Source organism: Triturus cristatus, chromosome 9 (assembly GCF_964204655.1).
Source record: "Triturus cristatus chromosome 9, aTriCri1.1, whole genome shotgun sequence".
Taxonomy (NCBI): Eukaryota; Metazoa; Chordata; class Amphibia; order Caudata; family Salamandridae; genus Triturus; species Triturus cristatus.
Window position 1 is genome coordinate 1,144,416,121 of NC_140592.1, and position 27,779 is coordinate 1,144,443,899.

At 45.9% G+C, this 27,779-nt stretch overlaps 1 protein-coding gene across 2 annotated transcripts in view; it reads left to right on the forward strand.

The window, feature by feature from the left end:
• Positions 1 to 27,779, forward strand: part of LOC146799516 (cytosolic phospholipase A2 epsilon-like) — a 234,734-nt gene that overhangs the window by 151,119 nt on the left and 55,836 nt on the right. For both annotated transcript variants that reach the window (XM_085627082.1, XM_085627083.1), the window contains one exon: positions 1,592 to 1,696. In XM_085627082.1, coding sequence (XP_085483208.1) covers positions 1,592 to 1,696 — 105 coding nt within the window. The remainder of the gene's footprint in view (positions 1 to 1,591; positions 1,697 to 27,779) is intronic.

Below are 27,779 nucleotides of genomic sequence, written 5' to 3' on the forward strand. Positions count from 1 at the left end.
AAAGGGGGAGGGCAGGAATGTGCCGTATTTAACATTATATGGAGCATTCCTGCCCTCTGCCTGTGCTGGCTCACAAACTGCTTCCTAGCGGCAACGCAGGCACTCTTGCACCACTGTGCAAGGGTGTCTGTGTTGTAAGCAGATTTGTTTTTGTGGAGGAATGGTCACCTTCCTGCACAAAAATAATAATCAGAGGCATTTTCCTCTTTCTAAGTGTGCTGCAGAAAGCAGTACAATTAGAAAAAGGGAAACAAGGAGAAATAAAGATATTTCTCCTTGTTGCGTCTCTAGTGGGGAGGCATACAATTCTGATGCCTTCACAGGTCTACAACTGTTGGTAAACCTGGAACTATCACTATGGACGACCTGGTAGCATTCTGGAACTGCCTGTCCGGACCTGTCTTTCTATTTAGAATCTGCGGATGCTATTGATGTAATCCATTCCTGTGTCCCACAATAACTTCTTATGTGGAAATATCCCACTTCTTTAACAGAGGGCACAACTTTGTGACAAACATTTTTTTGTAAAACGTCAAAGCAGTAAAAAGGTATCCTTTTATTAAGTTTTTTCTTTTTATTTGCATTACTGGTCCTTTGTGATTCAGTGATGAACTTTTGTGGCTCTTGTCTGTCACGGAATTCTGATATAGTCCTGGCAGGCAGTTCCAGCATACTACTAGATCATCGATAGTGGGGAGATTTGATGATTGGAAAATAAGAATTTTTGTATGACCTGGATAAAAATATTGTTGTTCTGAAGAAGGTGGGGTCAAGTACCATCGAAACGCTGCGTCGACACAATTTAAAAAGAGTGTTTTGAGCTATTCTTTATTATTTGTACTGTTGAAATGTGAGACAGATATTTTTAGGTTTTTTTTGTTTTGCGTTGCATTTTATTGTTTATACTGTAGAAAGGAGATTCATGAAATGTAGTGACAATGATGTTTGGTAAATATACATACAATAGAGTATGATGAACTGTAAGAAATGTGTGTTTTAATATCTGTATGTTTTTGATTTGCATATATGAGCTAATCAACAAATGATATACTTTATTGTATTTTCTCAAAGAAAAAATAAATGTGATTGTTTTTAAAATAAGGAGACAGAGTTGTAATTTTTTTTCAATGTGGAATGAGCGCTCACTGAATATTTATATGTAGTGCATCCTAATTGAGCCTAAGGCAGATGATATTGGGGTTCATATAGGAGTAAGGTTGTACAAAGGGGACATTTTTTGATTGTTGGATAACCCACCCCGTCCCTTTTGGCATGAAAGGGTGACTCTCTTTAATCTTGGAAATCTGGAAATATGTCCAAATGCATGGGTGGGAACATCCACCATCCTCCCATGGCATGCCTCCCTGCTGCAGAGTAAAGCAAGGCAGCGATGTGTGCTGCCTTGTGTTACTATAGTTATCATGCCATGCCGGGCCATGAAAGGTGGCCTTGCTTGACTTGATAAATCTCATTTAGGTTTTGTGTCACTCTTGCGTCCCCTTGCTTGGTGCTTTTTACTGCTACGGCTGAAGTTGTTGCTGAATCGACTCTCATTCTCCTTGTTAAGAGACATGCTTGGGTTTTTTCTCAGTTTAGATCCAGAACAGACACCACCACCCCGGAAAGTATGGTCGTTCTACCTCTGAAGACACTAACTGTAGGCAATAAAGTGAACGTGGCACTTCCAGCATCAATGGTGAGTGTTTCCTTTTAGGTAAAACCAGAGATTACCTACTTTGCTCGTTAATAGTACTTACAATGTAAAAATGCATTCCCTGAGATGTGAACTAATTATATATGCAAAAGCAATTATTTATCTTTCAACAAAAAACAATACACAGATACTTCAGGCCTAATTTAATTCCTGCTGGTAAGAATGAGGTCCGCCTACTGCATTTACATTTAGAAGGGAAGAGGTGTGGCGCCAGGGCGACTGACTCTGCAATCTGGGGATCACGGTTCGATCCCCGGCGCCGGAGGCAGTTTAGCCCAGCACCATGTGACTCTGGGCAATAGCTTGCTTAATCTTCCCGACAGCCCCTAGAGACCCTTACGGGGATTGTTTGCGCTTTACAAATGTAGATTATTATTAAATGTGGATGTGGGTGGACCAAACGGCTAATCACAGTGGAGACTACTCTGTCTCCGACTACAGGTCCATCCACCCAATTTGGATGGGGGTACATGTAATCCTTTTCTACTGTTTCTTACCGACGGGTAAAACCTGGTGGTAAGGAACAGTAAAAACATTTTAATGCTTGTCCCGCAATGGGAGGAGCCTCCCATGGATAGGGGAGCATTACTTTTTTTCTTTGCAAAGAGAAAATCCTTTTCAGGATTTTCTTTTTGAAAAGAAAATTACTGTTTGTTACAAGGCTGCGTCCTTCCAACCCAGCCCTGTAACAAACAGTAAAATGCATTGACAGGAACCGCCGTGACGACAGTTCCTGTCAGTACCTTTATAAATGAATGCCTTTTAGGTGGTCATTTATAAATTTGGTGGGCGGAGTAGTCTCTGCCTGACAGACGTAAAGTCTCCTGCCAGGTCAAAGGTGAATACTCCGTCCATCGATATTTAAATCAGGCCCTTAGTCTCCAAATAAAGCCTTCCTCAAAATCTTGTATAAAAAATCCCATGCCTTCATATTGCTGTATATTAGAAAATACAGGCATATAAATCAGAATTAGCTGAGTCTCAGTTATATACTTTGTTTTATGGTCTCATGTCCTTTAATAGGAGCTGAGATTAGCATTTAAGTTATGGACTACAGAACTAAGGAGCATATTAACAAGGGCTTTATCTCTGCTTTTTTTGGCTTTAAAAGCCCAAAAAGCGGAGATAAAACTATCGCCCTATTTATAAGAGGGTGCTAACATGCATAATCGCATGTTAGCACCCTTTTTCCCGAAGCCTCCCTTTGCATCTCTAATGAAATGCAAAGTGGGCGTCACTGGGCAGTACAGCCTTGCAAATATCGCTGATGTGCACATCGCGATATTTACAAGGCTGCCCCAGCATTTTAGCAGACGTTAGTTTTTGGAGAAAACCGCTGTTTTCTCCAAAAACTAACGTCTGCTAAAATCCTGATTTACTCATCCGTAACATATTGGGTGGATTATGCTGCTACGACCACAGGGTCGTATCAGCAAGGTTATCGCCCTTTTGCAGGGAACATCGCTGGAAAACCAGTGATGTTCCCTGCAAAACGGTGATTTCCCCCGCTATCGCTGGAATTTTTATCGCCCTGGAGCAACGCGTTGTTTTAACTCGCTACCAGGGCGATAAATTCCAGAGATAGATGGCGATGAATAACAAAGCGCTAAGCGCGATTTGCGTTATTAATCGCTGTTCCTTGCTGATATGCCCCCAAAACATTTATGTTTTAATCCTGGCTCATGTTTTGATTTATTACTGGTAATTTTCTTGACTCTGAGTCCTTGCCTTTCTCATCACAGTCACTGTGAAGTTTGAATTATTACACAACAGGATTTGCCTACCTTCGCTCTAAAATAAATGTAATAATAAATATTGATACCCAGTCCAATCTTTGGCTCTACCTCCTCCCTGGGAGTCATAAAGACGTACTCCTACCACATTTCCTGAAATACCAATCACCTCAATAGCCCAGGGTAAATAACAACCAGGCTTGGAGGGCAGGAATCTAGGGTTGTGATGAGGAAGACCAGGGCTCGCATAAATAAAGATCACAGGCACATAATTGGGGTATTACCTCCCCATCTGTGTTCCCCGCAAATGTCACGAGGATGTGCCAGAGTGGATAAACACTTTATTACTGTTTGTGTGCTGCATAAATACTTTCCACATTGTCTCTAAGTTAAGCCTGGCTGATTTTTGTGCCAAGCTACCCAGGGTTAAGCACAGGTTAATTTAGTGACTTTTTGTGGTTCACCCTACAAGGGAATGCGTTGGGTGCTTGACCAGGGATCACACCCCAGTCAACCAACAACCCCATTTCTCACATTGATATTCAGTGGTGTGGACCAGGGCTTGTGTTTGTGCAGTACCATACAGTGATTTGTATTACACAAAAATCCTAAAATAATAATTTGACATCAAAGTGACCTCTTTTTAAAATCTTCTTTAGTTTTTCAATTGGCTATTTTCTCCCTTTTCTAAATGTACGTGCTCTACTTTCCTTTTTGCACAATGGAGATGGAGCCATCCACTTATAACACACTCAGCAGAGCTGAGCTGCTGAAACTCTGTAAGCAAAAGGGACATGAAAGCAGACAAGAGGGCTACCAAACTGGATTTTCAGGTAGCCCTCAGGGCCTGTGAGGATGTGCAGATGTGGCAGGCCACCTCAGAAGAGGATGCGGTGGATGACAATGAAGGGGAGGAAGCAGAAACACAGAATGAGGAGAGAAAGCCTAGGGTCTTGAGCGGCCAGAGGACCCCAATTTGATCCCAGCAGATGACCAGGATGCCCCGGATGTCCAGAATGGAGCAGGGAGCAGTGTGTCTGTCTGGGGCCTGACCCCAGAGAAACTGAAGGACAGGAGGGAAAAGAGAAAGCTCATGCTACAGCTGGAAATGGTCAAGCTAAGGATGGAGGAAAAGAGGATGACCCTTGAGCTCAAACTCAAGGAGCTGGAAATAAAAACCAAGCAAGTGGAGTCCAGCAATATTGTTGACAGTGTAACAGTGTCCACTGGAGAGGTCAGGGTCCGCTTACCCAAGGACCTGGTGCCCAGTTATGTGGTGGGATATGATATATATAAATGGTTATCAGCATACGAGGTAGCTCTGAGGTCCCAGAGGAATGCTGGGGGAAGGGGGATTAGTGTGTGGAGGGTCATGCCTATGGTGGGAAGGGACACATTTGTCACACTTGAGGTGGAGGACCAAACCAAACATGCACCCACGAAGGCCATTCTTTCTACCAAATTTGGGCTGACCCTAAGACGTACCTTCAGAGGTTTAGGGTCATCCACAAACTCCCAAACCGTCCTTGGTGGACTTCTTAGATTATTCCGGCAAGGCACTGAAGGGCTGGGTGAGAGGCAGCAAGGTAGATTATTTCACTGGTCTGAGCAATCTAATTATGAGGGAGCACAAGCTCAATACCTGTTTTACAGAGCTGCACCAACAACTGGTAGCTAGGAAACCTGCTGATCCCAGGAAGCTTGCAGAGGGGACAGCTCTTGGTCAGCACCAGAGTGCCCAAAAAGGTACCTGTGCGTGACCCCAAGAAGGGTGGTTCAGTTTCCCTGAAACAGAGTGAAAGGAAGATTAGGGGAGACCTAGACAAGTCTCAGGTAAAGGGGGAAGGAAAGGGTTCTCATGTCCCTTCCCAGAAGAAGAAGAGATGTTCTGGTTGCCAATGGCCCAGGGTGCCCCATATCCAAACCGCTGCTGTGATTGTTCCCAACTAGGATACAAGCAGGGGGATTCTGTCTGTCCAAAGAAGCCACCCACTGGCATAACCTCTACAGGGGTGGCCAATATGGCCTTCGGGGTAGGTAATCTCCAGGGGCAGGAGCTAGCTCATGCTCTAATCTTCATTAGGAGTGGGTGAACTCAGAAGGTAGACTGGTGATCCCTTAAGGTGGGAGTTGACACTTCCACCAGGTCCAGGTGAATAGGATCTCAATCACTGCTCTGAGGGACACCAGGGCTAGCCAGACCATTGTAGTGGAAAGGCTGGTTTCCCCAGAGGAGTACACAGGTCAGGTGTGTAGAGTAACTCAGGCTCAGGGGCAGATCTTTGCCCACTCCAGGGACCTGGTAACCCTGAAGTAGGCTGGGGATGTGACCCAGAGAAGGGTCATAGTCAGTCTCCAGATGCCCATTGACTGTATTCTGGGGAATGAGTTGCCAGCGGCGGTAGAAGAGCTAGTAGAGGCTGCCATCCATGGTGTCCTGAATGCTCAGACATCAGGGCTCACCACTTCCAAACGGAAGGTACAGAGGCCCAGATGGAGGGGAATGGGGAAGAAGGACTCTCCCCTGGCTCCTGTGTAGCCTTAGGCTACAGATACTGGGCTGAGTGACCAGTCCCAGGCTACTGCCACTAGACTAGTGGGAAGGAGAGTGGAAATCGGGTGCCCAACATCCGTTTTGTTTTACCCCCCACTCTGCAAAACCGCAGAGGTCAGAAATCCCAGGGAGGGCTGGGACCTGGCTCTTGACACTGGCAGCTGTCAGTGGCCTCTGTTTGTTTCTCTTATGGGCAGATTTTACCTTGGGTTGTGGACAGAAGTCTGATAGAAGGGGTGGAATGGATCATGTCACTTTGTTGGCCATGGTGGTACTGTCTGCCTACTGTGATGCATCTGTGAGCAAATTAAGGTTAGGTGCTATACAGATGAGGTCCATAGGTAAAGAGAAGAGTTCCCAATGGGTCAGGAGAGTACAGACAGAGGTATCCAACTGAATTCAGAGGGATACAGAACTGGCAGAGGCCTCTGCAGAAGAGGGCTAGTGTCCATGTTCTCTCACCTAAACAGGGAAGTCCATCAAGATATTGACTAGTCTCACCTGGGTTTAGGCTAGAGGGCAGTTGTGTTGTACCAGGTCCTTTCTGCAGGGTCACCCCTAAACGTTTTGCCTTTACCCACCACTTTTTTGCAGAATTCGTTTCTGTTGGCCATATTACTCTGCGCACTTTATCGCTACTAAACAGTGCTAAAGTGCTTGTACTCTCTCCTTTAATCATGGCACAGTTAGTTTACACCTGTTTGGTATATTTAATTTACTTATAAGTCCCTCATACAGTGATATAGCATATACCCAGGGTCTGTAAATTAAATGCTACCAGTCGGCCTGTAATGCTTGTGCCTCCAACTTAAGTAGCACCTTAAAACATGTCCCAGGCCCGCCATTGCAGCCTGAATGCAGTTTTAAACTGCCATGTTGACTTGCCATTTAAACCTCTTTGCCAAACCTAAAACTCCCCTTTTATTACATGTACGTCACCCCTAAGCTAGGCCCTGGGTAGTGCATAGGGCAGAGTGCTGTGTAAGTAAAAGGTTGGACATTAACTTTACCTTCTCAGCACTTTTTCCAAAAGAAGTTTTAAGTCCAAAGGTAATCTCTGACTGGGCCCAATCCACTTCTTGTATCCAAATCACACTCCATCGTGGTCATCCGTACCTTTCCACTTGACCCGACGCAACTAAATGTCCGCTCTTGGTATTTTTATTTTTTAAGCGCTAGTTTTCACAAAAAACTTAAAAACTTAATAAATCTGGTTCTATTCATTGCATTTTTGGCATTTTGGTGTCAAAACATTTATTACAATTTAGTCTTTTGGGATTTGGGATTTTCTTGTGTCATTAGGGATTTTTCTTGTGTTGTGTTTTCACTTTATTACTATCTCTATAGTGCATAAATACTTAACAGAGTGCCTGTAAGTTAAACCTGACTTATTGTGCCAAACCACCCAGGAATGAGCAAATGTTAATTTAGTGACTTTTTTTGTGGTTCAACCTGCAAGGGATTGTGGCTGTGCTTGTCTGAGGCTCACACTCCAGTCAACTAACAACCTAATCTCTCACAATTACTTACTGGTGAAATGGACACGTGATATATTTATTTTGAGCAGGGACGACGGATGGATCAGAGATAGTGAATGAGTGAAAGGAAGCAACGGAGAAATCTGGAAGGGGCTAGGTGGGGGTGCCAAGAGTCTTATGTCCACAGACAGCATTGAAAAGTAGAGCCAGTTTGCCTGGTTCCAACTTGAAATACAGCGTAAGACAGATCTGGGGGTTGTAGCATTGAAACAGTTAAGATACGGTGTGACAAAGTTGACTGTAACACAAAACGTAAGGCAAGGATAGCTTGCTAGCAGCCAGTGGTTAATGTGTGTTGGTGGGTCCCACGGATACTTATTTTATTTTAGGGGACCTGAACTCTTTTAATCTGGAAAAATCTGCTTCTTAACAGTCGTTTAGTGTTGGTTAAACAGTCAGAGAGAGGCACTGCCCTAGACACCTCATTGTCGGCCATTGCAGCCTGAAAGAGAGAGAGAGTATTTGATTGGGAATGTGTGTTGTGTGGGTGCTCAGAATCAGCGGTATTTAAAAACAGACTTTGAAACATGCCTTTACTGGGCCCTGTCTTTCAAGTCCTTGACTTTACAAGCAAACACCCTAATCTCTTTCTCGACAACATGTTCAAGAAGCCTTAAAGTGATCTAAGTCACTGATGCAGGTACCACAAACGTTTCACATTTCAAATCATGTTGTAATGTATGTGTGTCTCTATTTCTTAAAAGTGTTTTCTTTTCCCAAACATTGTCGGGCCGATTAGGATGTCGGGCAGTCTGCCACCAACGGGCCTTCGGTGGCTGTCTGCCCAACAGACAGGACGCATGCAAAAACAACAGTTGATGGACAGAATGCAGAACAATGTCATACATACACCCCAGTACAGAGATCTGGGCCTAAATCCATTGTTTTTTTGCTCACCATGCCATTCCAGTTTGAACCCAGCCATATGCAAATCAGTCTTGACCCTGTGCCTCATGGGAACAGTCCAGCCCAAACTACCAAGCCAGGTCCTACCTGGACTGGAAACAAGCATCCTAGGACCGGTTTTGGGGTTTCACCCCTCTTCAGCCAGGATAGTTTGATTCCAGTGGCATGGAGAGCACAGGACTCACGTCTGAGCACACCCGTCCCACTCGGGGTGACAAATGCAAAAACAACAGTTGATGGACAGAATGCAGAACAATGTCATACATTCACCCCAGTACAGAGATCTGGACCCAAATCCATCGTTTTTTTGCTCACCATGCCATTCCAGTTTGAACCCAGCCATATGCAAATCAGTCTTGACCCTGTGCCTCATGGGAACAGTCCAGCCCGAACTGCCAAGCCAGGTTATCCCTGGACTGGAAACAAGCATTCTAGGACCGGTTTCTGGGTTTCACCCCCCTTCAGCCAGGATAGCTTGATTCCAGTGGCATGGAGAGCATGGGACTCACGTCTGAGCATACCCGTCCCACTCGGGGTGACAAATGCAAAAACAACAGTTGATGGACAGAATACAGAACAATGTCATACATTCACCCCAGTACAGAGATCTGGGCCTAAACCCATTGTTTTTTTGCTCACCATGCCATTCCAGTTTGAACCCAGCCATATGCGAATCAGTCTTGACCCTGTGCCTCATGGGAACAGTCCAGCCCGAACTGCCAAGGCAGGTCCTCCCTGGACTGGAAACAAGCATCCTAGGACCGGTTTCTGGGTTTCACCCCTCTTCAGCCAGGATAGCTTGATTCCAGTGGCATGGAGAGCACGGGACTCACGTCTGAGAGAAGGTATTGTATGGCCATGTCTGAACTGGGGTGGTGTGGTGAGCAAAATAACGATGGATTAAACCCAGATCTGTGACTGGGGGTGAATGTTTTGCCAATGTGCAATATTCCGTCCATCATCTTGTGTGTTCAACAGACAGGACAGCAGTCTGACCACCGCATTACGATGCATTCAGTCAGACTGCAGCAGTCGGAAGGACAAACGAACACCTCGGACAGGCTCCAGGAGCCCGTCGGGGCATCGGTCGGACTGTAATCCCTACAATGGAGGCGGTGCCTGCGCAGACATCGCCTTAGGCATTTCAATGTCCCTTTCTGACAGTCTTTTTATGGTGGTCCCACCACCATGGAAAGGCTGTTGGAAAAGGACTTTGGGGGACCCTACCAGGGCCCCCACAAGGCCTCCGTGGAGTGGCCAGGGGGGCACATGTTGTGCCCCCTAAACATCCATGCACCAAATGGTGCCTGGCACACAGTGCATGGATGTTCAAAAACATCCTTTTTCTATTGCGGCTCGAGCTGAGGCCCTTTTACCGGCCGTAGTACAAACCGCATTGAAAAAAGCAATGTTTACGACTGCCTGCACAACAGTCATACCCTAATTGGGCTGTCTGGACTGCCCACTCCTTGTCAGACGGTCACAAGCCTGAAACAATGCCGGTCAGACGCTCATCCAACTGCTATCGTAATGAGTACCTGTGTTTTTGCAGTTTTGATTTCACTTTGAATGAGTCTTGTATAGCGCACACTGCAAACTCAGCTAGGTGTTATGGTGAAGTCAGGAAGTCACTGTGTCATGGAAGGTTTCTTCCTACATGCCCAACCAATTCTTGACCTCTCTGTAAAGCGCACAAATTGACAGTTGTGTAAGTGCCAGTTGTAATGATGATTCAATAGGAAAATACATGAGATGTTTATATTAATGTTCTAATATATAACATGCCAAAGGAATACATTTCTAGGCAGAGAAGCCCCCACTGAACTCCACTTCTGGGAAAACGGGCACACTTGCTGTGCTTCCTCGCTGCAGTCTCACTTTGGAATTCTCTATGCAGGCAGTAGGCAGTGCCAGTGATGGAGATGGGTGGTGCCAAATGGACAGCTAAGTCCCAAAAACAATTTGGGCACATGCACTTATTTATTTATTTATTTCGTTTTACAAATGTTGCACCACTGTAAACTCCTGTGGTTACACATGCCACATTTTATTGTGTTGGTTTTGAGATCATCTTTAATCCTACTATATGAATATATATTTGGTTCTGTTTTTTTAGCACCCTAGAGAGTTTTGTTGAAAAATACTTTTGGTTAAGGAGGTTAGAAATGTACATTGTGTACTTTATAGGTGTTGATTCCCTTCTTGGGTAAAGTGTAGTCAAATCATATGCAATAATGTTTGTTCTCTCTGCCTATTAATTCATGTTAATTATTGTCAAAATGTTTACTGAAAAAAATATTTTGGTGATGCAAGTGCAGACTTGGCATTGTCTTTCATGGCTATAAATGTGTCCTAACCAGGGATCTGAACGGTCACCTAAATCCTGGAAGTGTGGCAATCGCACATTTCCATAATGACTAAGGAGGGCATTTAAAGTTGGATCAGCAGCCTCACCTTGCTGGACCTGCCTTCCCCTGGATGAAGAATGATGGTCCTGTTGGCCCCCTCCTGCCTGGCTAGGATCTTTCTGCGAAGCAGTAGGACAGGAAACTTAAAATGACAAAGTTATTGTCAGTTTATGTTTTTCACTGCTTAAAAGCAGTGGGGTGATGCTCCTCTGCCATAGCGAAGGAGCCGCCCCTGCCTGTCCTTTTCTCCTGCGCTGGCGCACAATGGGCTGCCATGTGCCACCGCAGGCAACCTTGTGCCCTGGTGCAAGGATGCCTGCATTGGGGTCTGATTGATTTTGTGTAGGAAGGGACAACTTCCTGTACAAAATCTATCAATTCAGGCGACTTCCTCTTTCTATGTGTGCTGCAGAATGCAGCACACACGGAAAAAGGAAAAAATGAGGAGAAATGAAAGCATTTCTCCTGGTTGCGCCTCCCTATTGCCACCCCTGGGGTGACTTTAGATTCTGAGGTTTACGATTTCATGTAAATCTGGGAATGCTTCAGATTCCATGGGTGTTGCATATGAATATATATTTGGTTCTGTTTTTTAGAACCCTAGAGAGTTTTGTTGAAAAATACTTTTGGTTAAGGAGGTTAGAAATGTACATTGTGTACTTTATAGGTGTTGATTCCCTTCTTGGGAACACCCACAGCAACACCCATGGAACGCCCCTACCACGCAGTGTTCTCCATGAAAGTGGCACATATTTACAAGGCCGTGTAAAGCTACATAAAGTGGTTTTACGTGACCTTTTAAATATGCTGCGGCACCAGAACGTTCAGGAAAAGTGACGTTTCGGTGGCGGAAAAGAGCCGCAAAAGGCCTAGCACCTAATGACGGTCACCTTTCCCTTTAAACGTCCGGAAACATTCACTGTTTTTGCAGTCCATTCTCAAGTGTTTCATTGGCCATGTTATTTTGCATTGGTTTTTCACTGTTGAATCATCAGTGATTCTGTTGTTGTCCCGATGAGGTTTGCAGGTCTTGTCTGCAGACAGCTGCAGATGTGTTTTCTAAAGCCCTATTATCTATCATACAATATATAAACTGGGCTTTAAGTCAGCCGTTTGCTCATGATTGTTGAGCTTTCTTGCTATGTCAGCTCTCTGGTCCCGATTTAAGGATTTCAACCCTATTTTTGTGTTATTCCTGCCAATAGAGCGTATCTGCTTTACTGTTTTCTGACTTGATGACTTGTATCCCTTAATCAGGGATTTTTTTTTTTTTAGTTTGCGTTCTAGTCTTTTCTTGCTCTCCTTCCCTCTCTGCTTGTTCAGCTTCACATGCCAACCCAATGCTCTCTTTTCCTGACTCTTGCGTAATATTTCACTTCAATTGTTTTAAAAATTGTAAATAAGTTTTGTGAATGGCCCGGCAACTGCACAGTGCCACAGTCCGCTCACTAGTTTCTTTTGGCGCTCCCAAGCATACTAATTATCAATGAAAATTTGAATATGGCCATTTGCCATCTTGGAACTATAAATTACATTTCTTTTAAATACTAAAATGCCTATGGGTGCATCGCAATATTTGCAAACGTAGGATGGCCACCTTGGATCATTTTAAGATACCTGTGCATGCATATTGATGCCCTAGTGGCCATTTAATTTGTCTTTTCTGCTAATACCAAAGCAAATCGGCATGGGTAAATCCAATCGCTTGGCACTCACATTCAATGGTGAGAACAATTGGCTTTGCCAATGCTTGTTGTTTAAGTCTTCAGTAGCCTGCCGTGTATGGGCTGCAGTTTGCTAATAATACCTCTTGACATGTCAGTAAAACATCTTGAAATGGACCTGAGGACCATCTACACTGTACTTTTATTGTTGAACCTGATGATTGCTTCTCTCTCCCTTTCACTGCTCCCGTGGATTCCTGTGACTAACATCTGTTGTTAATTGATATAAAACAGGTCTAGTTAAGGGCGAATCATTGAAAAATGGTAAGCCGCAGCATATTGCTGGGAGAAGTAGTGGTTTATGTTGAGCCCAGTTTTCTTTCTCGAGTTCTGTTATGGATCAGGCATTCCCTCAGGGCCTTTCCTCTTTTGAAAGTTAAGAGATGTTTTTGGCATCCCTATTCACTAGACTCCATCTCCCAGGGTGCAACGCTTTGCCCACAGCTGCCGCGAGTGAGGGGGAGGCGTGGTGATCACGCATAAAGCGCTGACTCACCCCACCCGGCGCTGGACGAAGCCCGGACCAAGGGCGGGCCCGTCTGAGCCCGTCAGAGACAGGCAGAGGCTGGGCTGGGCCATCCATCTAACCTCCTGGACTCGAGGTCTGTACTATTTGACCTGTGACTTGCATTGGGTACCTAGTTTTTCAAGCAAACATTTATGCATATTTGGGGTAAAAATGAGTAAGCGAAGGGTACTTAATGGCCAGGGGGCCGTAGGGACCTTGGACGCTTTTCTACAGAGGGCAGAATCAGTGTTAATAAATGAAATTAAACTTACGGAAAGGAGGTTGTCACTGGAGTCGATTGCACCTCCCCCTAGACTCTCTATGACCACTGTGCTTACTGGACCGTGTATGTTGACTAATATTGATGTATCTGCCCCCCGGCCTGGTCCTATTCAGCACACATTAGAAGAACACTCAGCAGATATTGTGCTTTTGTCATCTACGGAATCAGAAGTTAGTCCGGTCAGGCCCAGTTACAATACTTCTGGAACCTATTCAGCTAAAAATATCTGCTGTGGAAGCGAGGCTAGCTAAGGTGGAGGAACACATTAGTCATATGCACTTATTTGACCATCACCAAGCTCATGTGTCCCGAAAAATAGAGAGGTTGCCACAGGGCTCGGCAATTCTTATAGAACTACCAACATACAGCCCCAGGGCGAGAACATTGCTAAACATAAAGACCCATGTGCAGCAAGCAGTCCTGTTCGCAATAGACAGCCTCCCTCTTATAAAGGAACCCCTGCAGAATATCCTAGCGGTATTTCTGATGCAGTGAGCAGACACTTGAATCTCAGGCCGTCTAGTCAGCCGAAAGACTGCGACAGAGGTATTGTCTCTAGGGACTACTCTGAGTCCCCCATTCAACCTCCGCCCACCTTAAATTTACCTCCAGCTGCTACACCTTACACTGTGGTTCTGGCAAATGTCCCTCCCCTACCCCACAACACCTTTGAACACTGGGCAGCGTCAAAAAACAAGTCACTCCATTACCTGGGTCAAAAAACTGGTTTAGGCAATCCTCTCTTCTCCGAATTTAAAATGGCCCGTAGAATAGGTTGGGTTGGTCCCTCAAAGAAGACCTTTAATGGAGACTGCATTGTGTTAACTTTCAGTTAACCCATATTGGTGCGCACTATTTTGGAGAGAAGCAACTTAGGGACCCCCAATGCTAGTGACATACATACCTTACCATTGGGCTATTTTTAAAAACCACCTAATCCCTTTGAATTCCGAGGCACCATTCCTTTGGGAGGCCACTCGAGGAGTTTTAGGGAGGCCAGATTCCCAATCCCAGTGTTTAATCGTTTTAATGCTCTGCGCTCACTGGAGGATATAGATTGACTGGATATGGGAATTCAAGCTCATGTAACTCCTGCAGTGGACCAGTGTAGTGTGGGTCTACTTTTTAACCCTCATAGCAAGGACTTAATTGGTCAGTCATCTAGCAGACCTACGTCCTGTGACAGTCTAGAGGCTCAACAAAAGCTAGCAGGGAACACTAGATCTTTTTATGATCCTTTTGACCCCCCAGCTATTTCTCCACCCCCTAATAACACTAGCGAGGTAGCAACTAGGACAAATGTGGCCACACCCCCAGTGAGAAGTAATTCTGACCTTTGTAAAGTTCTCTCCTGGAATATTGCTGGTATATCCTCCAAGTTAAACAATCCATTATGGGGAGAATTGATCAATCAGTTTGTGATCTTCTGTCTCCAGGAGACCTGGAGCAAGGACCCTGTCCATCTGAACGGCTATAGGATCTATCATACGCCAGCAGTCAGCAGCTTGAGCGGTAGGGCCCAGGGTGGTCTTTGCATTTATATATCGTGTACTATTAATTTAAAAAAGATAACAATGTATGCACATACTGAGTTCTTTCAGCTATTTAAAATGGACCTAGATTCCAAGCACTCACTTGTAGTTATAAATTTATATAACAATAATCCCTCTGACAATGTGAAAGCTGTGATTTATAACCTGTTAAAAATGTTTAAAACATTAGGTAGTAGTAAAGATTCAATTTTGATTCTGGACGGTGTTTTTAATTGTACTTTATGTACGAATGCTGGGGACAAACTATGTGAAGCGTTAAACGATGATGGGGCATGCATATCTCATTTCCGACACTCAGTTTTGGGGGAACAACTCATCTTTACCCTCGACCTGGGATTTGTTAATGAAATGTGCCCAATCTCCGCCCAAATGACCCCACATTCAACGGAAGTGGCTTTTGCTCCACCAATGATTATGTCTTAGTCTCCAATAGCCACGCACATAGTCTTCATTCCTTCTATGTGTCTGATGACCCCTTTAGTGATCACTTCCCTCTTTGCTTAGCCTTCTTACTCCCGACCAATACTATCTCAAGACCGGAAAAGAATAACCACCTGCTAAGTAACTTAGCCATAAAGAGTACCAATGGGTTTACACTGTGCTGGACTATGGTGGATCAAGATGCCCTGGTCAGATCAGTACTGGGCAAAATTAAACCAGTGATAGAGCTGTGCCTGAGTGACACAGCCACCCTAGAAGCAATCTTAGCTTAATTCCAGGCCATTACGAACGCCAACAGAGAGTCCTTAACTAGACGGTGTAATTTTAAGGGCAGCAATAAAGGTTAGTCTGATCCCAGATGCACTCAAGCTCTTTCCTATCTGAAAAAGGTATTACATAAAATCCCAAGGAAGGGCACTGAAGTAAAGGCGGCCAGAGACGCATATAAATTTGCACTTAGGGCTAGGAAGGCCACTATCAAGAAGGAGTTACTGCGTCAATGCTTAATGACAGTGCGGCCTTCTGGAAAGTGGTTAGGGCCCCTTTCTTGTCTAGAGAGCATAGTCCATCACTTGATATAGCTATAACTGAGGAGCAATGGATTAACCACTTCACCAAGGTCTATCAGGGCATGGGTAACCCTATTTTGACAAATTGTCCTAACCAGGATGTTCGTAACTTGAACTCCCCTGCCCAAGCAATTGCGCTTATGTTCACTTTGGTTGAAGTAGAGCGAGCCCTGTCTGTAAGTAAGGGTGGTAAGGCACCTGGGCCCGATGGGACACCTATTGACTTGTTTAAATCCAATACTACCCTATGGGGACCTATCTTGATGCAAGTTTTAAATGCCAGCTGCGAAGCAGACTTCCCTCCCACATGGGTAGAATCAACTATTGTCCCCATTTTTAAAAAGGGGGAAAAAGGGGACAGACAGGTCCCGACATGTTATAGGCCCATTTCATTATTAGATGTTATAACAAAAGTAGTAGGCACAATAATATTAGAACGCCTCCGAGCATGGGCGGAGGAAAACTCCGTCCTATCGGACCTACAATACGGCTTTCGAGCCGGTGTAGGTACCATTGAGCAGGGCTTGAACCTGTCCCTTTTAGTCGGAAAATATACTAGGGCCAAGGTGGGAATCTACTTTTAGCTTTCGTTGACCTGACAGCCGCATTTGATTGCGTGATCCACGATAAACTTTGGTCAATCTTAGACACGATGGGGGTTGATTTACAGATTATTTATTTTCTTAAACGTTTTTATAGCGACGCTAACGCACGAGTGCGTTGCGGCCTGCAGGGTGAACGTACAGCTTCCTTTCCAATCAATAGCGGAGTCAGGAAAGGTTGTGTCCTTGCTCTGTTTCTTTTTAACTTGTACAGAAATGGTCTGGGAGAGGCTCTCCCAAAAGATAATCATGACTTTCCTCAAGTGGTAGGACGACCTATTCCAGCCCTTTTATATGCAGATGATGCGGTACTGATGTCCCGCACCAGTATTGGACTGCAGAGGGTGCTGGATAGCTTCTCCAAATTTATGCATGAGATTGGTCTAAGAATTAATTCCTCTAAGACCTTCATTATGCGCTGTCGCCCTAGTATCAAAAAACCTAAAAGTATGTTTGTGTTTGGGCAAAAGATAGGGGTCACTAAGAAATTTTCATATTTGGGCATTCTCTTTGCCCATAATGATTCCTGGTCACAGGTGGTGGCGGACAAAAAATTGGCACTACTGCGCACCACGTCCGTCCTTAGAGCCTTTGCGTTTAAGCTCGGAAAAAGACCACAGGAGGCGCTTATCAAAATTTACAGAGCTAAGTGCGTCTCAGCTGCAATCTATGGGACTGGGGTTTGGGGACCTGTTGATCTGCTCCCGATTCAAAGAGTAGAAAACTCTTTTTTAAGATATATTTTATCTGTCCCTAACGGTACCTCCGCGACCATATGTCGAGTTGGGGCTCTCCTTTGTTTCAGATTTAATAAAACTCGAGCCAGTGCTATTATGGCACAGACTCTGGTCAAAGGACGAGACAAAATTAAATAGAGATATCATTCTGGAAGTTTTGAAATTGGATAGGGCTTTGAGAATCCCTTGGATAAGCTATGTACAAAAGTTTTTCCAAGATCTTGACCACCCTGAGTATTTTACCAACCCCAGTACCATAAAGGAGTTAACCAGGAAGGAACTAAAACTAATGGGCCTGTCTCTACTTGACTCCGCTAGGCTGTCAAATGAAATCATAAAACCTACAGTAGTGAATAATCAATTGATTTTATCCACTTTTAACATTCAACCTAACCTCCCCTTGGCTGTAAGTGATTTTGACAGGTTCCTTTTAACCCGCTTGGGAATATTCTACAGATTAGTTACCCTGATTAAAGCGAACGACTGGTCCCGAACTTTACAGTTGTGCCCTTGCGATAATAGCTCCAAGCAGACATCGATCCATGTTATCTTTTTCTGCAAACATTACTCGGACGCCAGAAGAACGAGTATTGTCCCTGTGTTAAAACGGTTTGGGCTTCGCCAATGTCGACCCGCTCTTTTGGCACTACAACAATTAGATAATGTCCATATCGTTTTCTGGATGGTCACTTACTTGAAACAAGTCTTGTACTTAAGAAAACAACTGTCTTTATTTTATTTTATTTATTTATTTATTTATTTATTTATTTATTTAAATTTTATTGTGCAGATAAAAAGGGTACAAGCACGGGCCTACAACCTCCGGGGCCGGCCGCTAGGATTCAGAAATGATCAAGCAGTTCAAAAAACACTGACTGGCCCACAGGGGCTCCGCTAAATTACAGGAGATCAGACTGCACATAAGGGACGTCAGGATATACCCTTTTTTACATAAATATCAACAAAAGTAAAGAAAAACAAAAAGCAAGGCGAAAAACATTGAAAGGGCGTCTAACCACAGTAGAGGAACTCCACACCCGACCACCCTAGGGTGGTCAATGAAAAAAGGGGGGGTCTGAGAGGGAGGGGGGGGCCACGGGAAAACCAAATCTATACATAGATGAACAAATTAAACAAGGAACCCTCAAGGATCAGGGGGACAAGGCAACCTCAGACATATCCACCAGGGGGGGAGAACAGATAGTCCCTCGATACACATTCCACTGACCCCAGATTCTACCCCACGCCCCCGGTTTACCACGAGCCACATACACCGACTTCTCCCTGAACATGCACCAGTCCATGTTCTCCTTCCATACGGACACGATGGGAGGCCGTTGGGAACCCCAAAGCTGCGCAATATCTCTCTTTGCGATCATGTTCCCAAGGGCCGCCCACCGAGCCTGGGCCGCATTATAGTCATTGGGCTCCCACACATTCAGAACACATCGGCGCACCTCCGGCAGCAGAGCGACCCCAGTGACTCGTTTCATAACATCATGTACCTGGCGCCAATATTCCGCCACCTCGCGGCACTCCCAGAGGATGTGGAGAAAGGTGGCACTGAGCCCGCAGCCACGCTTACAGAGCCCGTCATCAGAAAACCCCATCGAGACCAAACGGGGACCCGTCACATAGACACGATGGAGAATCTTAAGCTGGACCAGACGGAGACGGGCCGGGATAGCAACCTCCTTAGGGGATGACAGCGCAGACTGCCAGTCCTCGTCGTCCAACTCAACCCCATCACCCGTCCACGCCTCCCGAAGACGCACCAAGAGATCTGCCCGATTATTCATTAGTTTTTTATAAATCAGGGAGATAGTACTGTCGGGGACGTGTCCATCGAGTATACGGTCCTCGAGAGGCGAAGAGACAGGGACCGTGGTCCCCTCCCCAAAGACCGAGAGCAGGGCGTGCCGAACCTGGGCATAGCGGAAGAACTCCCTTTCACTAAGCTCGTACTCGCTCTGAAGCGCCGCGAATAATTTAACCGTGCCTTTAACCCATAGGTCTCCCACTCTGCTAATGCCGATCGTATCCCAGTGCTCAAAGCCTTTCGTTGTCCAGAGGCTTCCCAAGCGCTCTGAGGCGAATAAAGGAGTAGCACACGTTAAACGCTCACTCCAGCCCACAGCTACATTCGCCGCCTTCCACACACGTACCGCAATCCTAGTAGGGCCCGTGAGGGTCCTACCGGCAGACCGAGAGTAAAGCGCTCTGTTATAGTTACCGCCGGGAAGCAGGAATTTATCCATCTCATATGCCGGGTTCGAACCAGGAGCGTACGTAGCATGGTTAATGGCAGCCAGCTGGGAGGCCCAATAGTACCTTCTAATGTCAGGAAGCGCGATGCCCCCGTCATACCAGGGAAGAGTCAGCTTTGCCAAAGCGATACGCGCACGACCGTCCCAAACCAGTCTCCTCTGCAAACTCTCCACTTCCCTAAAGTAGGCCGCCGGAATGATATCGAAGGAGTTCTGGAGTGCGTAAAGAAATCTGGGAAGGGACATCATTTTAAACAGTGCTGCGCGACCAAGTGGAGACAAGGGCAGCTTACACCACCGAGCCGTATCCACCCTCAAATGCCGGAGGGGAGACAGGAGATTCTGCTCGTAGCGGACTGCCGGATCCAACGAAACGTACACCCCCAAGTATTTAAAGCCGGATTGAGATGTTTGGATCGGAAGCCGAGGCGGCAAGAGAGGAAGGCCACCGGAGATAGGATACACGCAAGATTTGGACCAGTTAATTATCAAACCCGAATTTCTCCCGAAGGAAGTAAGAACATCAAAAAGCACATTGAGCGACTTCCGCGGCGAGGTGAGGTACAAGAGAATGTCATCCGCGTACAACGAGACCCGATCCTCGAAGCCCGGGGCCCACCGGATCCCTCTGATCGAGGGCTCCCAGCGGAGCCAGGCAGCGAGCGGTTCCAAGGCGAGAGCAAAGAGCAGAGGGGACAACGGGCACCCCTGCCTAGTACCCCTCCCGAGAGCGAAGGGCCGAGAAACCCACCCATTGACAACAACCTGAGCCATTGGTCCAGCATAGAGGAGCTTAACCCAACTAATAAATCCCTCCCCAAAGCCAAACTTCGCCAAGACGGCCCAAAGGAATGGCCACTCGATGGTATCAAAGGCCATCGTGGCGTCTAAGGAAACCAATATGGCCGATTCAGAGAAGTACTCCGCCCTAGCGAGGACGCCATGGAGACGCCGCAGGTTGAGCGCGGTATTACGATGCGGGATAAAGCCGCATTGATCCGGATGTATCAAATCACATATAACTCTCAGCAAGCGATTAGCGAGGACCTTGGCAAGGATTTTCGGTTCGGCATTTAGGAGGGAAATAGGCCTATATGAGGCACAGCGGTCTCGTGGCTTACCGTCCTTGGGAATCACAACTATGGTCGCCAGACGCTGGTCGTCGGGAAGGGAACCCCGCTCGAGCGACTCCAGAAACATACGACGGAGGAAGGGCGCGATTTTATCCGGGCGTAGTTTATACAGTTCAATCGGCAGTCCGTTGGGGCCCATAGCCTTGCCCGAGCGAAGGGAACGAATCGCGGTAGCAATCTCATCGAGAGACAGGGAGGCCTCCATCTGCTCACGGTCCTCGACGGATAAGCCGGGCAAGGCAATATCCCGCAGCAAGAGACGAGAGTCAGCCTCATCTCTATCAGACACCGGGGAGTACACCGCCCGCAGGTGGTCCGCAAAACACTCCACAATCTCACCAGGGTCAGTCACACACACTCCATCCGAAACCCGAAGCTCTGGGACCACACGATTCACTCTCTCCTTCTTATCCAACCAAGCAATCAGTTTACCCGCCTTGTCCCCGGCATCATACAACCTACCCTGCTGCTCCCTATACATGGTCTTGGCAGCGTCAGTGACAAGAGACTTATATTCAAACTGCTTCAGGCTGAGGGCGTGAAGCCCATCCTGAGTGACACCCGTCTCCAGAGCTGCCTCCAGCCCCGATATTTCAGTCTCCAGCTTCACCACCGCCTCATTCTTAACCCTCTTAGCCTCCACTATCTGGGATAGGGCGTGCCCTCGGAGCACTGCTTTGAAGGCTTCCCACAGGGACACTGAGGACAGCACCGACCCCTCATTCTCGAGAAAATACTGATCAATCGACTTAACAAGGCTATCACGAATCTTGGGGTCACGCAAGTACCAAGGGTTAATAGGGGCGATCCGCCCAGCGGACCGCGTCCCGGTGTCAAAAAGCAACCACAGTGGGGAATGATCAGAGATACCCCGGGCCAGGTGCTTAACCTCTCGAATCCGGGCAGTCTGGGCCGCGGGCATAAGAAAATAATCCAATCTGGAGAGACTCCCATGGGCCCCAGAGAGAAATGTGTACTGACACTGTGTCGGATGCATTAACCTCCAACAATCCACCAGACCGAGGGTATCCAAGAGCCCGCCGAGCCACGCCTGGGCAGCAGGGAGGGCCCTGGGCAGGTGGCGATCCAGATCTCCCGAAACAACCGAATTAAAATCCCCACCCATAAGCAAAAGACTGTCAGGAAGCTCAAGCAGCATACGACCCAAGTCTGAGAAAGTGGAGTTCTGGAGGCCCGGGGGAACATAAACCGAAACCAAGGAAAGGGACTGTCCCTCCCACCTCCCAGTCAGGGCCGCATAGCGCCCTCTATCGTCTAGGACAACCCTGGTGATCTCTAGTGGAAGTGAAGATCGTAGGAGAATGCCCACCCCTCTAGAGCCGGTGGTGAAACCGGAATGGGCCACGAGTCGGTAGCCCCCCCTGTTCATGGCATGACAAACATTACCAATCAAATGCGTCTCCTGTAAGAATACCACATCGGGAGTCAAACGACGCAAATATTGCAGCACAACACCCCGTTTGATACGATCCCCCAATCCATTGACGTTCCAAGACATCAATCTCAACCCGTCCCCCCCCATCCCCTCCAGTAGGTCAAGGGTCCCCCAACAAATAGCGCGACACCTGAAACTGAAACAGAGCCAATACCTCGCCTTGAAAACAAAAAACACAAATCCAAACAACCCCTCCCACCCACCCCCCCCCCTAATTCAACTCCCCCCACCCTGCACCCCTGCGGTCCAAAAAACCACCCCAACTTGCAGTGTGCCTGTCGCCCTAGAAACCCCATTCTACGAAAAGACCCCGGAGGAGGAAAGGGACCCGTCCCTGCCCGCCCCCAACACCGATCATAATTAAGCAAAATGTACAAAAGAAGTAGAACCCAGCCGAACAAAACAAAATGTCAAAGTCAAGGACCAAAAGTCACTCGGAAAGAGGCCCGCCACCCTCGGCACCACCAGAAGGCCCAGGCCGGTCACCCCGGTCCGGCAGAGAATCCAGCCAGTCACTCACAGTCGCAGGACAGTCAAAAAAGGTAGTCCGGTCTTCGTATTCCACTCGGAGCCTAGCAGGAAAAAGCATAGAGTACTTAAGACCCAGGTCCCGGAGACGACGCTTCACCCCCTGGAAGCCCATCCGCTGCTTCTGGACAAGTTGGGTGAAGTCCGGGAAAAAGATAACGGATGAGTTCTCATATCGGACCGGGCCATGTACTCGTGAGGCCTGCAGAATCGCATCTCGGTCTCTGTAGTGAAAAAGTTTTGCAACAATAGGCCTCGGGGGAGCCCCCGGTCGCGGCCGACTGCCTGGGACTCGATGGGCCCGCTCCACGGCAAAGAACTTACTCAGGCCCGTGGGGGCAAGCTGGTTGAGGATGAGATCCTCAACCATAAGATCAACCGGGCGATTGTCGGAGGTCTCTGGAACACCTATGACGCGGATGTTATTGCTTCGAGCCCATCCCTCGAAGTCCTCCAGCCGCCGGGCCATCAGGTCGTTGGCCGACTTGAGGTCGCCAAGAGCAGTCTGCAGGTCCGACACATCCGTGCCAAGGGTGGACGTCCGCAAATCCAGCGATTGAACCCTCTCATTGGTCTTAGAGAGATCCGCCCGAATTAGCGAAACATCAATGGCCACCGTGTCGATTTTATGGGCCAAGGCCTCGTACTGCTTAGCGATAGTCTCCTTGATGCCATTAATGGCGCCCATGATGTCCTGCAATGACAAATCCGGAGGGACGGACGGAACACCACCAGCGTCATCCGGGAGAACACTGGCCGCCCCAGGGGACCCTCTACCTTGGGTGTAGCGGTCCATGTTGTTAGTCTGGACCGGTCCCCCACGCAGGGATGTCTTGGTCTTACGCCTCTTGGGATGCCCCCTGCCACCCATGTTGAACCACACTCGCCAAAGGGGACCACCGAGCAAGCGGCGAAGGGGCGAGAGGATCAAAGTCAATGGGCACACTGGTATCAGGCGGAGGCAAAGGCACCAAGCGAAGGCCGAGTGAAAACCCAGCCGCACAAAGCAACTCCACTGTCCAGCCACTCGGAGATCCAGAAGTGAAACCGAAAGTGATGGGACGGCCGCTGGCACAGCCCCGATGCCGTTGTTGTTCAACTATGCCCCGGCTCCACAGTTCACCTTCGCACCGGCACAGCCATCAGTTGGGCCTCAAAAGTTCAAACCACCATAGATCAGGTCTCCCAGGTCCGATTTGGTTTCTGAAAAGAGTTTAGGGTGCAGCCAACGTTCATCTTCCAGAATCCGTCAACCAAGTCAGGATAAAGTCAGGATAAGTTCCGAGGAGCAGCGAGGGTCCGGGGAGCCCTGTGCTCACGCGACCATCTTGGATGCGTGCTAGGCTCCTCCCCCCAACTGTCTTTATTTTAAACCTCCTTTTTTTCATGAATTTCAGGAAAGCTTGTAAAGTTTAATAATGTTTTATTAAGTCGTTTAAATGTATACTATATGTATTTTTAATATGTATGAAATGCTGCTATTGTGCTTTTATGATTGTTTGCTTACAATCGAATAAAGCTTTCTTGAACTTGAACTTGATTTAACTTTCTTTAATACATATAAGAAAGTATATTTCTTGTGGGCCAGCATGGGGTTGGATGTATATAGCAAACATTACATTAACAGTTTTTGGATAAAGGGCCTGAGTTAGATTTAGGCTGACGGGATACTCTGACATAAACATGACCGATATCCAGTCCCTGTATTACTAGTGCATTATATCCTATGGCCCTTGTAATATATCGGATTGGATATCCTCCACCTTTGTGACGGAATATCCCATTTGCCAAAATCTAAATCGAGCCCAAAGTGTTGACAAAAGGTCATGATCATTGCAAAAAAACATTTTCCATTAGCTAAACAATTATGCTGATTAAAGGATAAGCCTCCTTTCCCAAGCAATACAATTCCATGAAAGAGCAGTGCCCCTGTTTAAAAGAAGAAGGTCTTCACATTGCCTCTTACAAATCATGGGCTACAATTTCAACATCTTCTGCTTAGAATGGTCTTTTAAATTCTGGGCATGCAGTTGAAGGCAGGATATTGACTCACTTGATGGTAAATTGTGTTTCAGCTGCATCATATAAATGGCACATACATTCAAGGACTGGTCCGGGATGCGCCCCTCCCCTAAGTAGTTACAGATAGCTGAGATTAATTCAAATATTCTATCCACCACTTTTTTGTATGCATTCAAGGGAAATAGGAATAACAGATCTAACAAATATGAAATTGAAGCTCTTGTCAGCTTTATTTTCTTAGTCATTCTGCATTGCATTGTGCTGGCTACAGTTAGTCATTAATTAAAACAAAGCATAATATATTTATTATATTATGTGGCCGTTAGATCTTCTATCCACTATCATCATGCATTTCGACTATTCTTTCTCCTTATCAACTGACACACTTAGATGTTCTATTTTCTGTTTGTTTATTTTTGTTCCGATACCCATTTCTCACATTTTCTTTGGCCAAAGAAAAATAAATTAATTGAATCATTTTGATATTTCTTTTAGACAAAGTTAATATTAGAAAGAACATTGAAATACACATTCCATCAGAGTAGAAGATGTCTTCTGGTGTGAAAATATCAAATGAGTAAAACGTTTCTTATAATCATATTTTATGTTGAAACTAAACACTTTTGGTACACAATTTTATTGCTTCAGCTTCACTGAGGATTCTTTTCAAATGCATGCTTTTCTTGGAAGGCTGTTGGCCTGATTATGTGTTAGGCTGTGTGAGAGCGGGGCGGCACGCCATCTCCCCGCTCCCACACTGCCACCGCACATCAACCGCGAGTTTGGCTGCCCCACCAACCACCAAACTTGTAATCAGACCCTTAGTCTTTTTCTTTTCCTATTGCATATTATTTAATATCTATCGCCTGACTTGATCAAAATAATGCTCCTAGATTAGGTCTTGAACAATTGCTCTAAATATTGAAAATGTGCTGTTTGCTAGGAGTAGGCTGGAATTGTTTTGTAAAGATTTAAAATCTTAATAAAAAAATACCCTAAGGTAATTTGATTATTCAAAATTTAACAACCAGGTACCAACAAAATGCTGCGGCTTCTCCTGCCAACTTCCTCCCTCAATAACCAAGGTATACATTTTATATTTTTTGAGCCGCAATAGCTTATAAGTAACATAAGCATAATAGCAAGCTCAAAATTTCACATGGGTGAAATACTGTGTTCTTATATTGGTCAAAAAATACCAGTAAATTAGTTAATAGTGATAAATTCTCCTAGTGAATGCAGAACTTTTCCCCCATTTTAAGTCTCCTTCCTTTACTGATGATCTATACCATTGAGGATTACTGGTTATAAACTTTAACATCCAAAGGATAGATCAGTGCACGTGTGTGTAACTCACACTTTTGCATAGAAAATGTCTAAATTCACCTATTTGATTTCTTACATTTATACACCTTTGTTAGAACCTTTCAACAAATTCAATATTAACAAGCCCTGGTATAGGAACTTGAGTACTCACTCTCTTTATCTTTTTCTAGATGTTGCTAGATGTCTTGAGGTTTGGCTTTTACTTTTTCCGCTCAGCTGCTTTGCATGGCCTTGGCATTTTGATAGCTCTTATTTACTGAGTAATAACCATGTCAAATTCAATCTTTTGCAGAAACTGGTCATTCATTTCTGACCCTGCTGTATATTTTTCAAGTCTCCAACGGTAGAATCGAAGCATGTTTGTTAAATAAAGTTGTTGTGATGTGATGCAAGGGATAGTCAGTTGTAGCCTAAGGTAATCATAGATAGAAAACTCACATGTCTGAGATAGAGCTGCCAGTTAAGGGACTATACAAGTATTAAGAATCAGGCTTCAACAATGTAACTTTTTACATGCATCAATAAAAAAGAAGAGCTGCTTTTAATGCTAATGCCAATTTTTCAAAAAGATAAGTGCTTTGAATCTCCAGACAATGCCTAGAAAACACCCAGCTTACTTGTTAGTTCTTTTTAACTTTAAGGCATATGCTTCTTTTTAGGTGTATGTATAATTGTATTAGTATAATAAAGTGTCGCACACTAGTATCCCTTTTTAAACATATTGGGCCCTATTCTCATAGGTAAACTGAGACGAAAGTCTAACTTTACAAATTTCGGTATTCACAAAGGGCATTTGCGAGTAGCAAAGTTAGACGTTTGCCTCAGTTTTGGTCTCAGTTAAACTTAAGACCAAAACTCAAGTTTAACTGAGACAAAAGTCTGACTTGTGTGGCATGTTCTGAACTCTCTAAAAATAAAATTAAAATAAACCACCTCATCCTAAACTAAGCTAAGTTAAACTAAATTGAGCCAGTATTCCTCCTGTTTTCTGTACTAGTCTTTTGCTTTTAAATTTATGCTAGACTCTAACTTGTCATATTTCTGCCCCATGTGGCTTCATGCATTTAAGGAGAGATATTAGCTATCCACATGTAAATACGATTAAACTTCAAATCCTCTAAAATTCTCTCAATAGTGCTGTAATGGCATGCAGGAAATGGGGTGTTACTCTCTCAGCAGTAGGATCAGTTGGCCTGAACTCTTTGGAAACTCCATGGTGACATAAGTGAATAATGGAGGATGACGATCTTTCGTCTTTACATTTGGGAATATAGTACGTCCGCTTTGTTGGACCCGAAACGAAGGACCTGATTTCGAGTTTGGCGGTCCATCAGACTGCTGAACCCATGGTGTAGGTGCGGTGGTGGTCGGGATTGCCGCACCAGTGGTGTGACCGCCGTATTACAACTACAGATGCTGATCCTTCATGGCACCACCGCAACCACTGGCAGCGCTGATCTCCGGCAGTGGCATGACAGTGTGAGGCCGCAATATGCTTGGCAGGGTCGCTGCGGCCCCACCAAGCATATTACGAGTTTGCTCACTGCCAGCTGTTCACGCCATGAAACTGCTTGCGGTGAGGAAACTAAGAGGGCCCTACAGGTCCCCCTGGTAGCTCAGGCCAGGGGGATGGATGCAGGGGGCACATGGTGTGCTCCCCCGTCTGAATGTACACCCAGTTCCTGCATGGCATGGACTAAGTATTCCATGCCGTGCAGGAATGTGCTTCAAAGGCACCGCCATGGGAAAGCCAAAGGACCGCCCGCCAGACAATGAG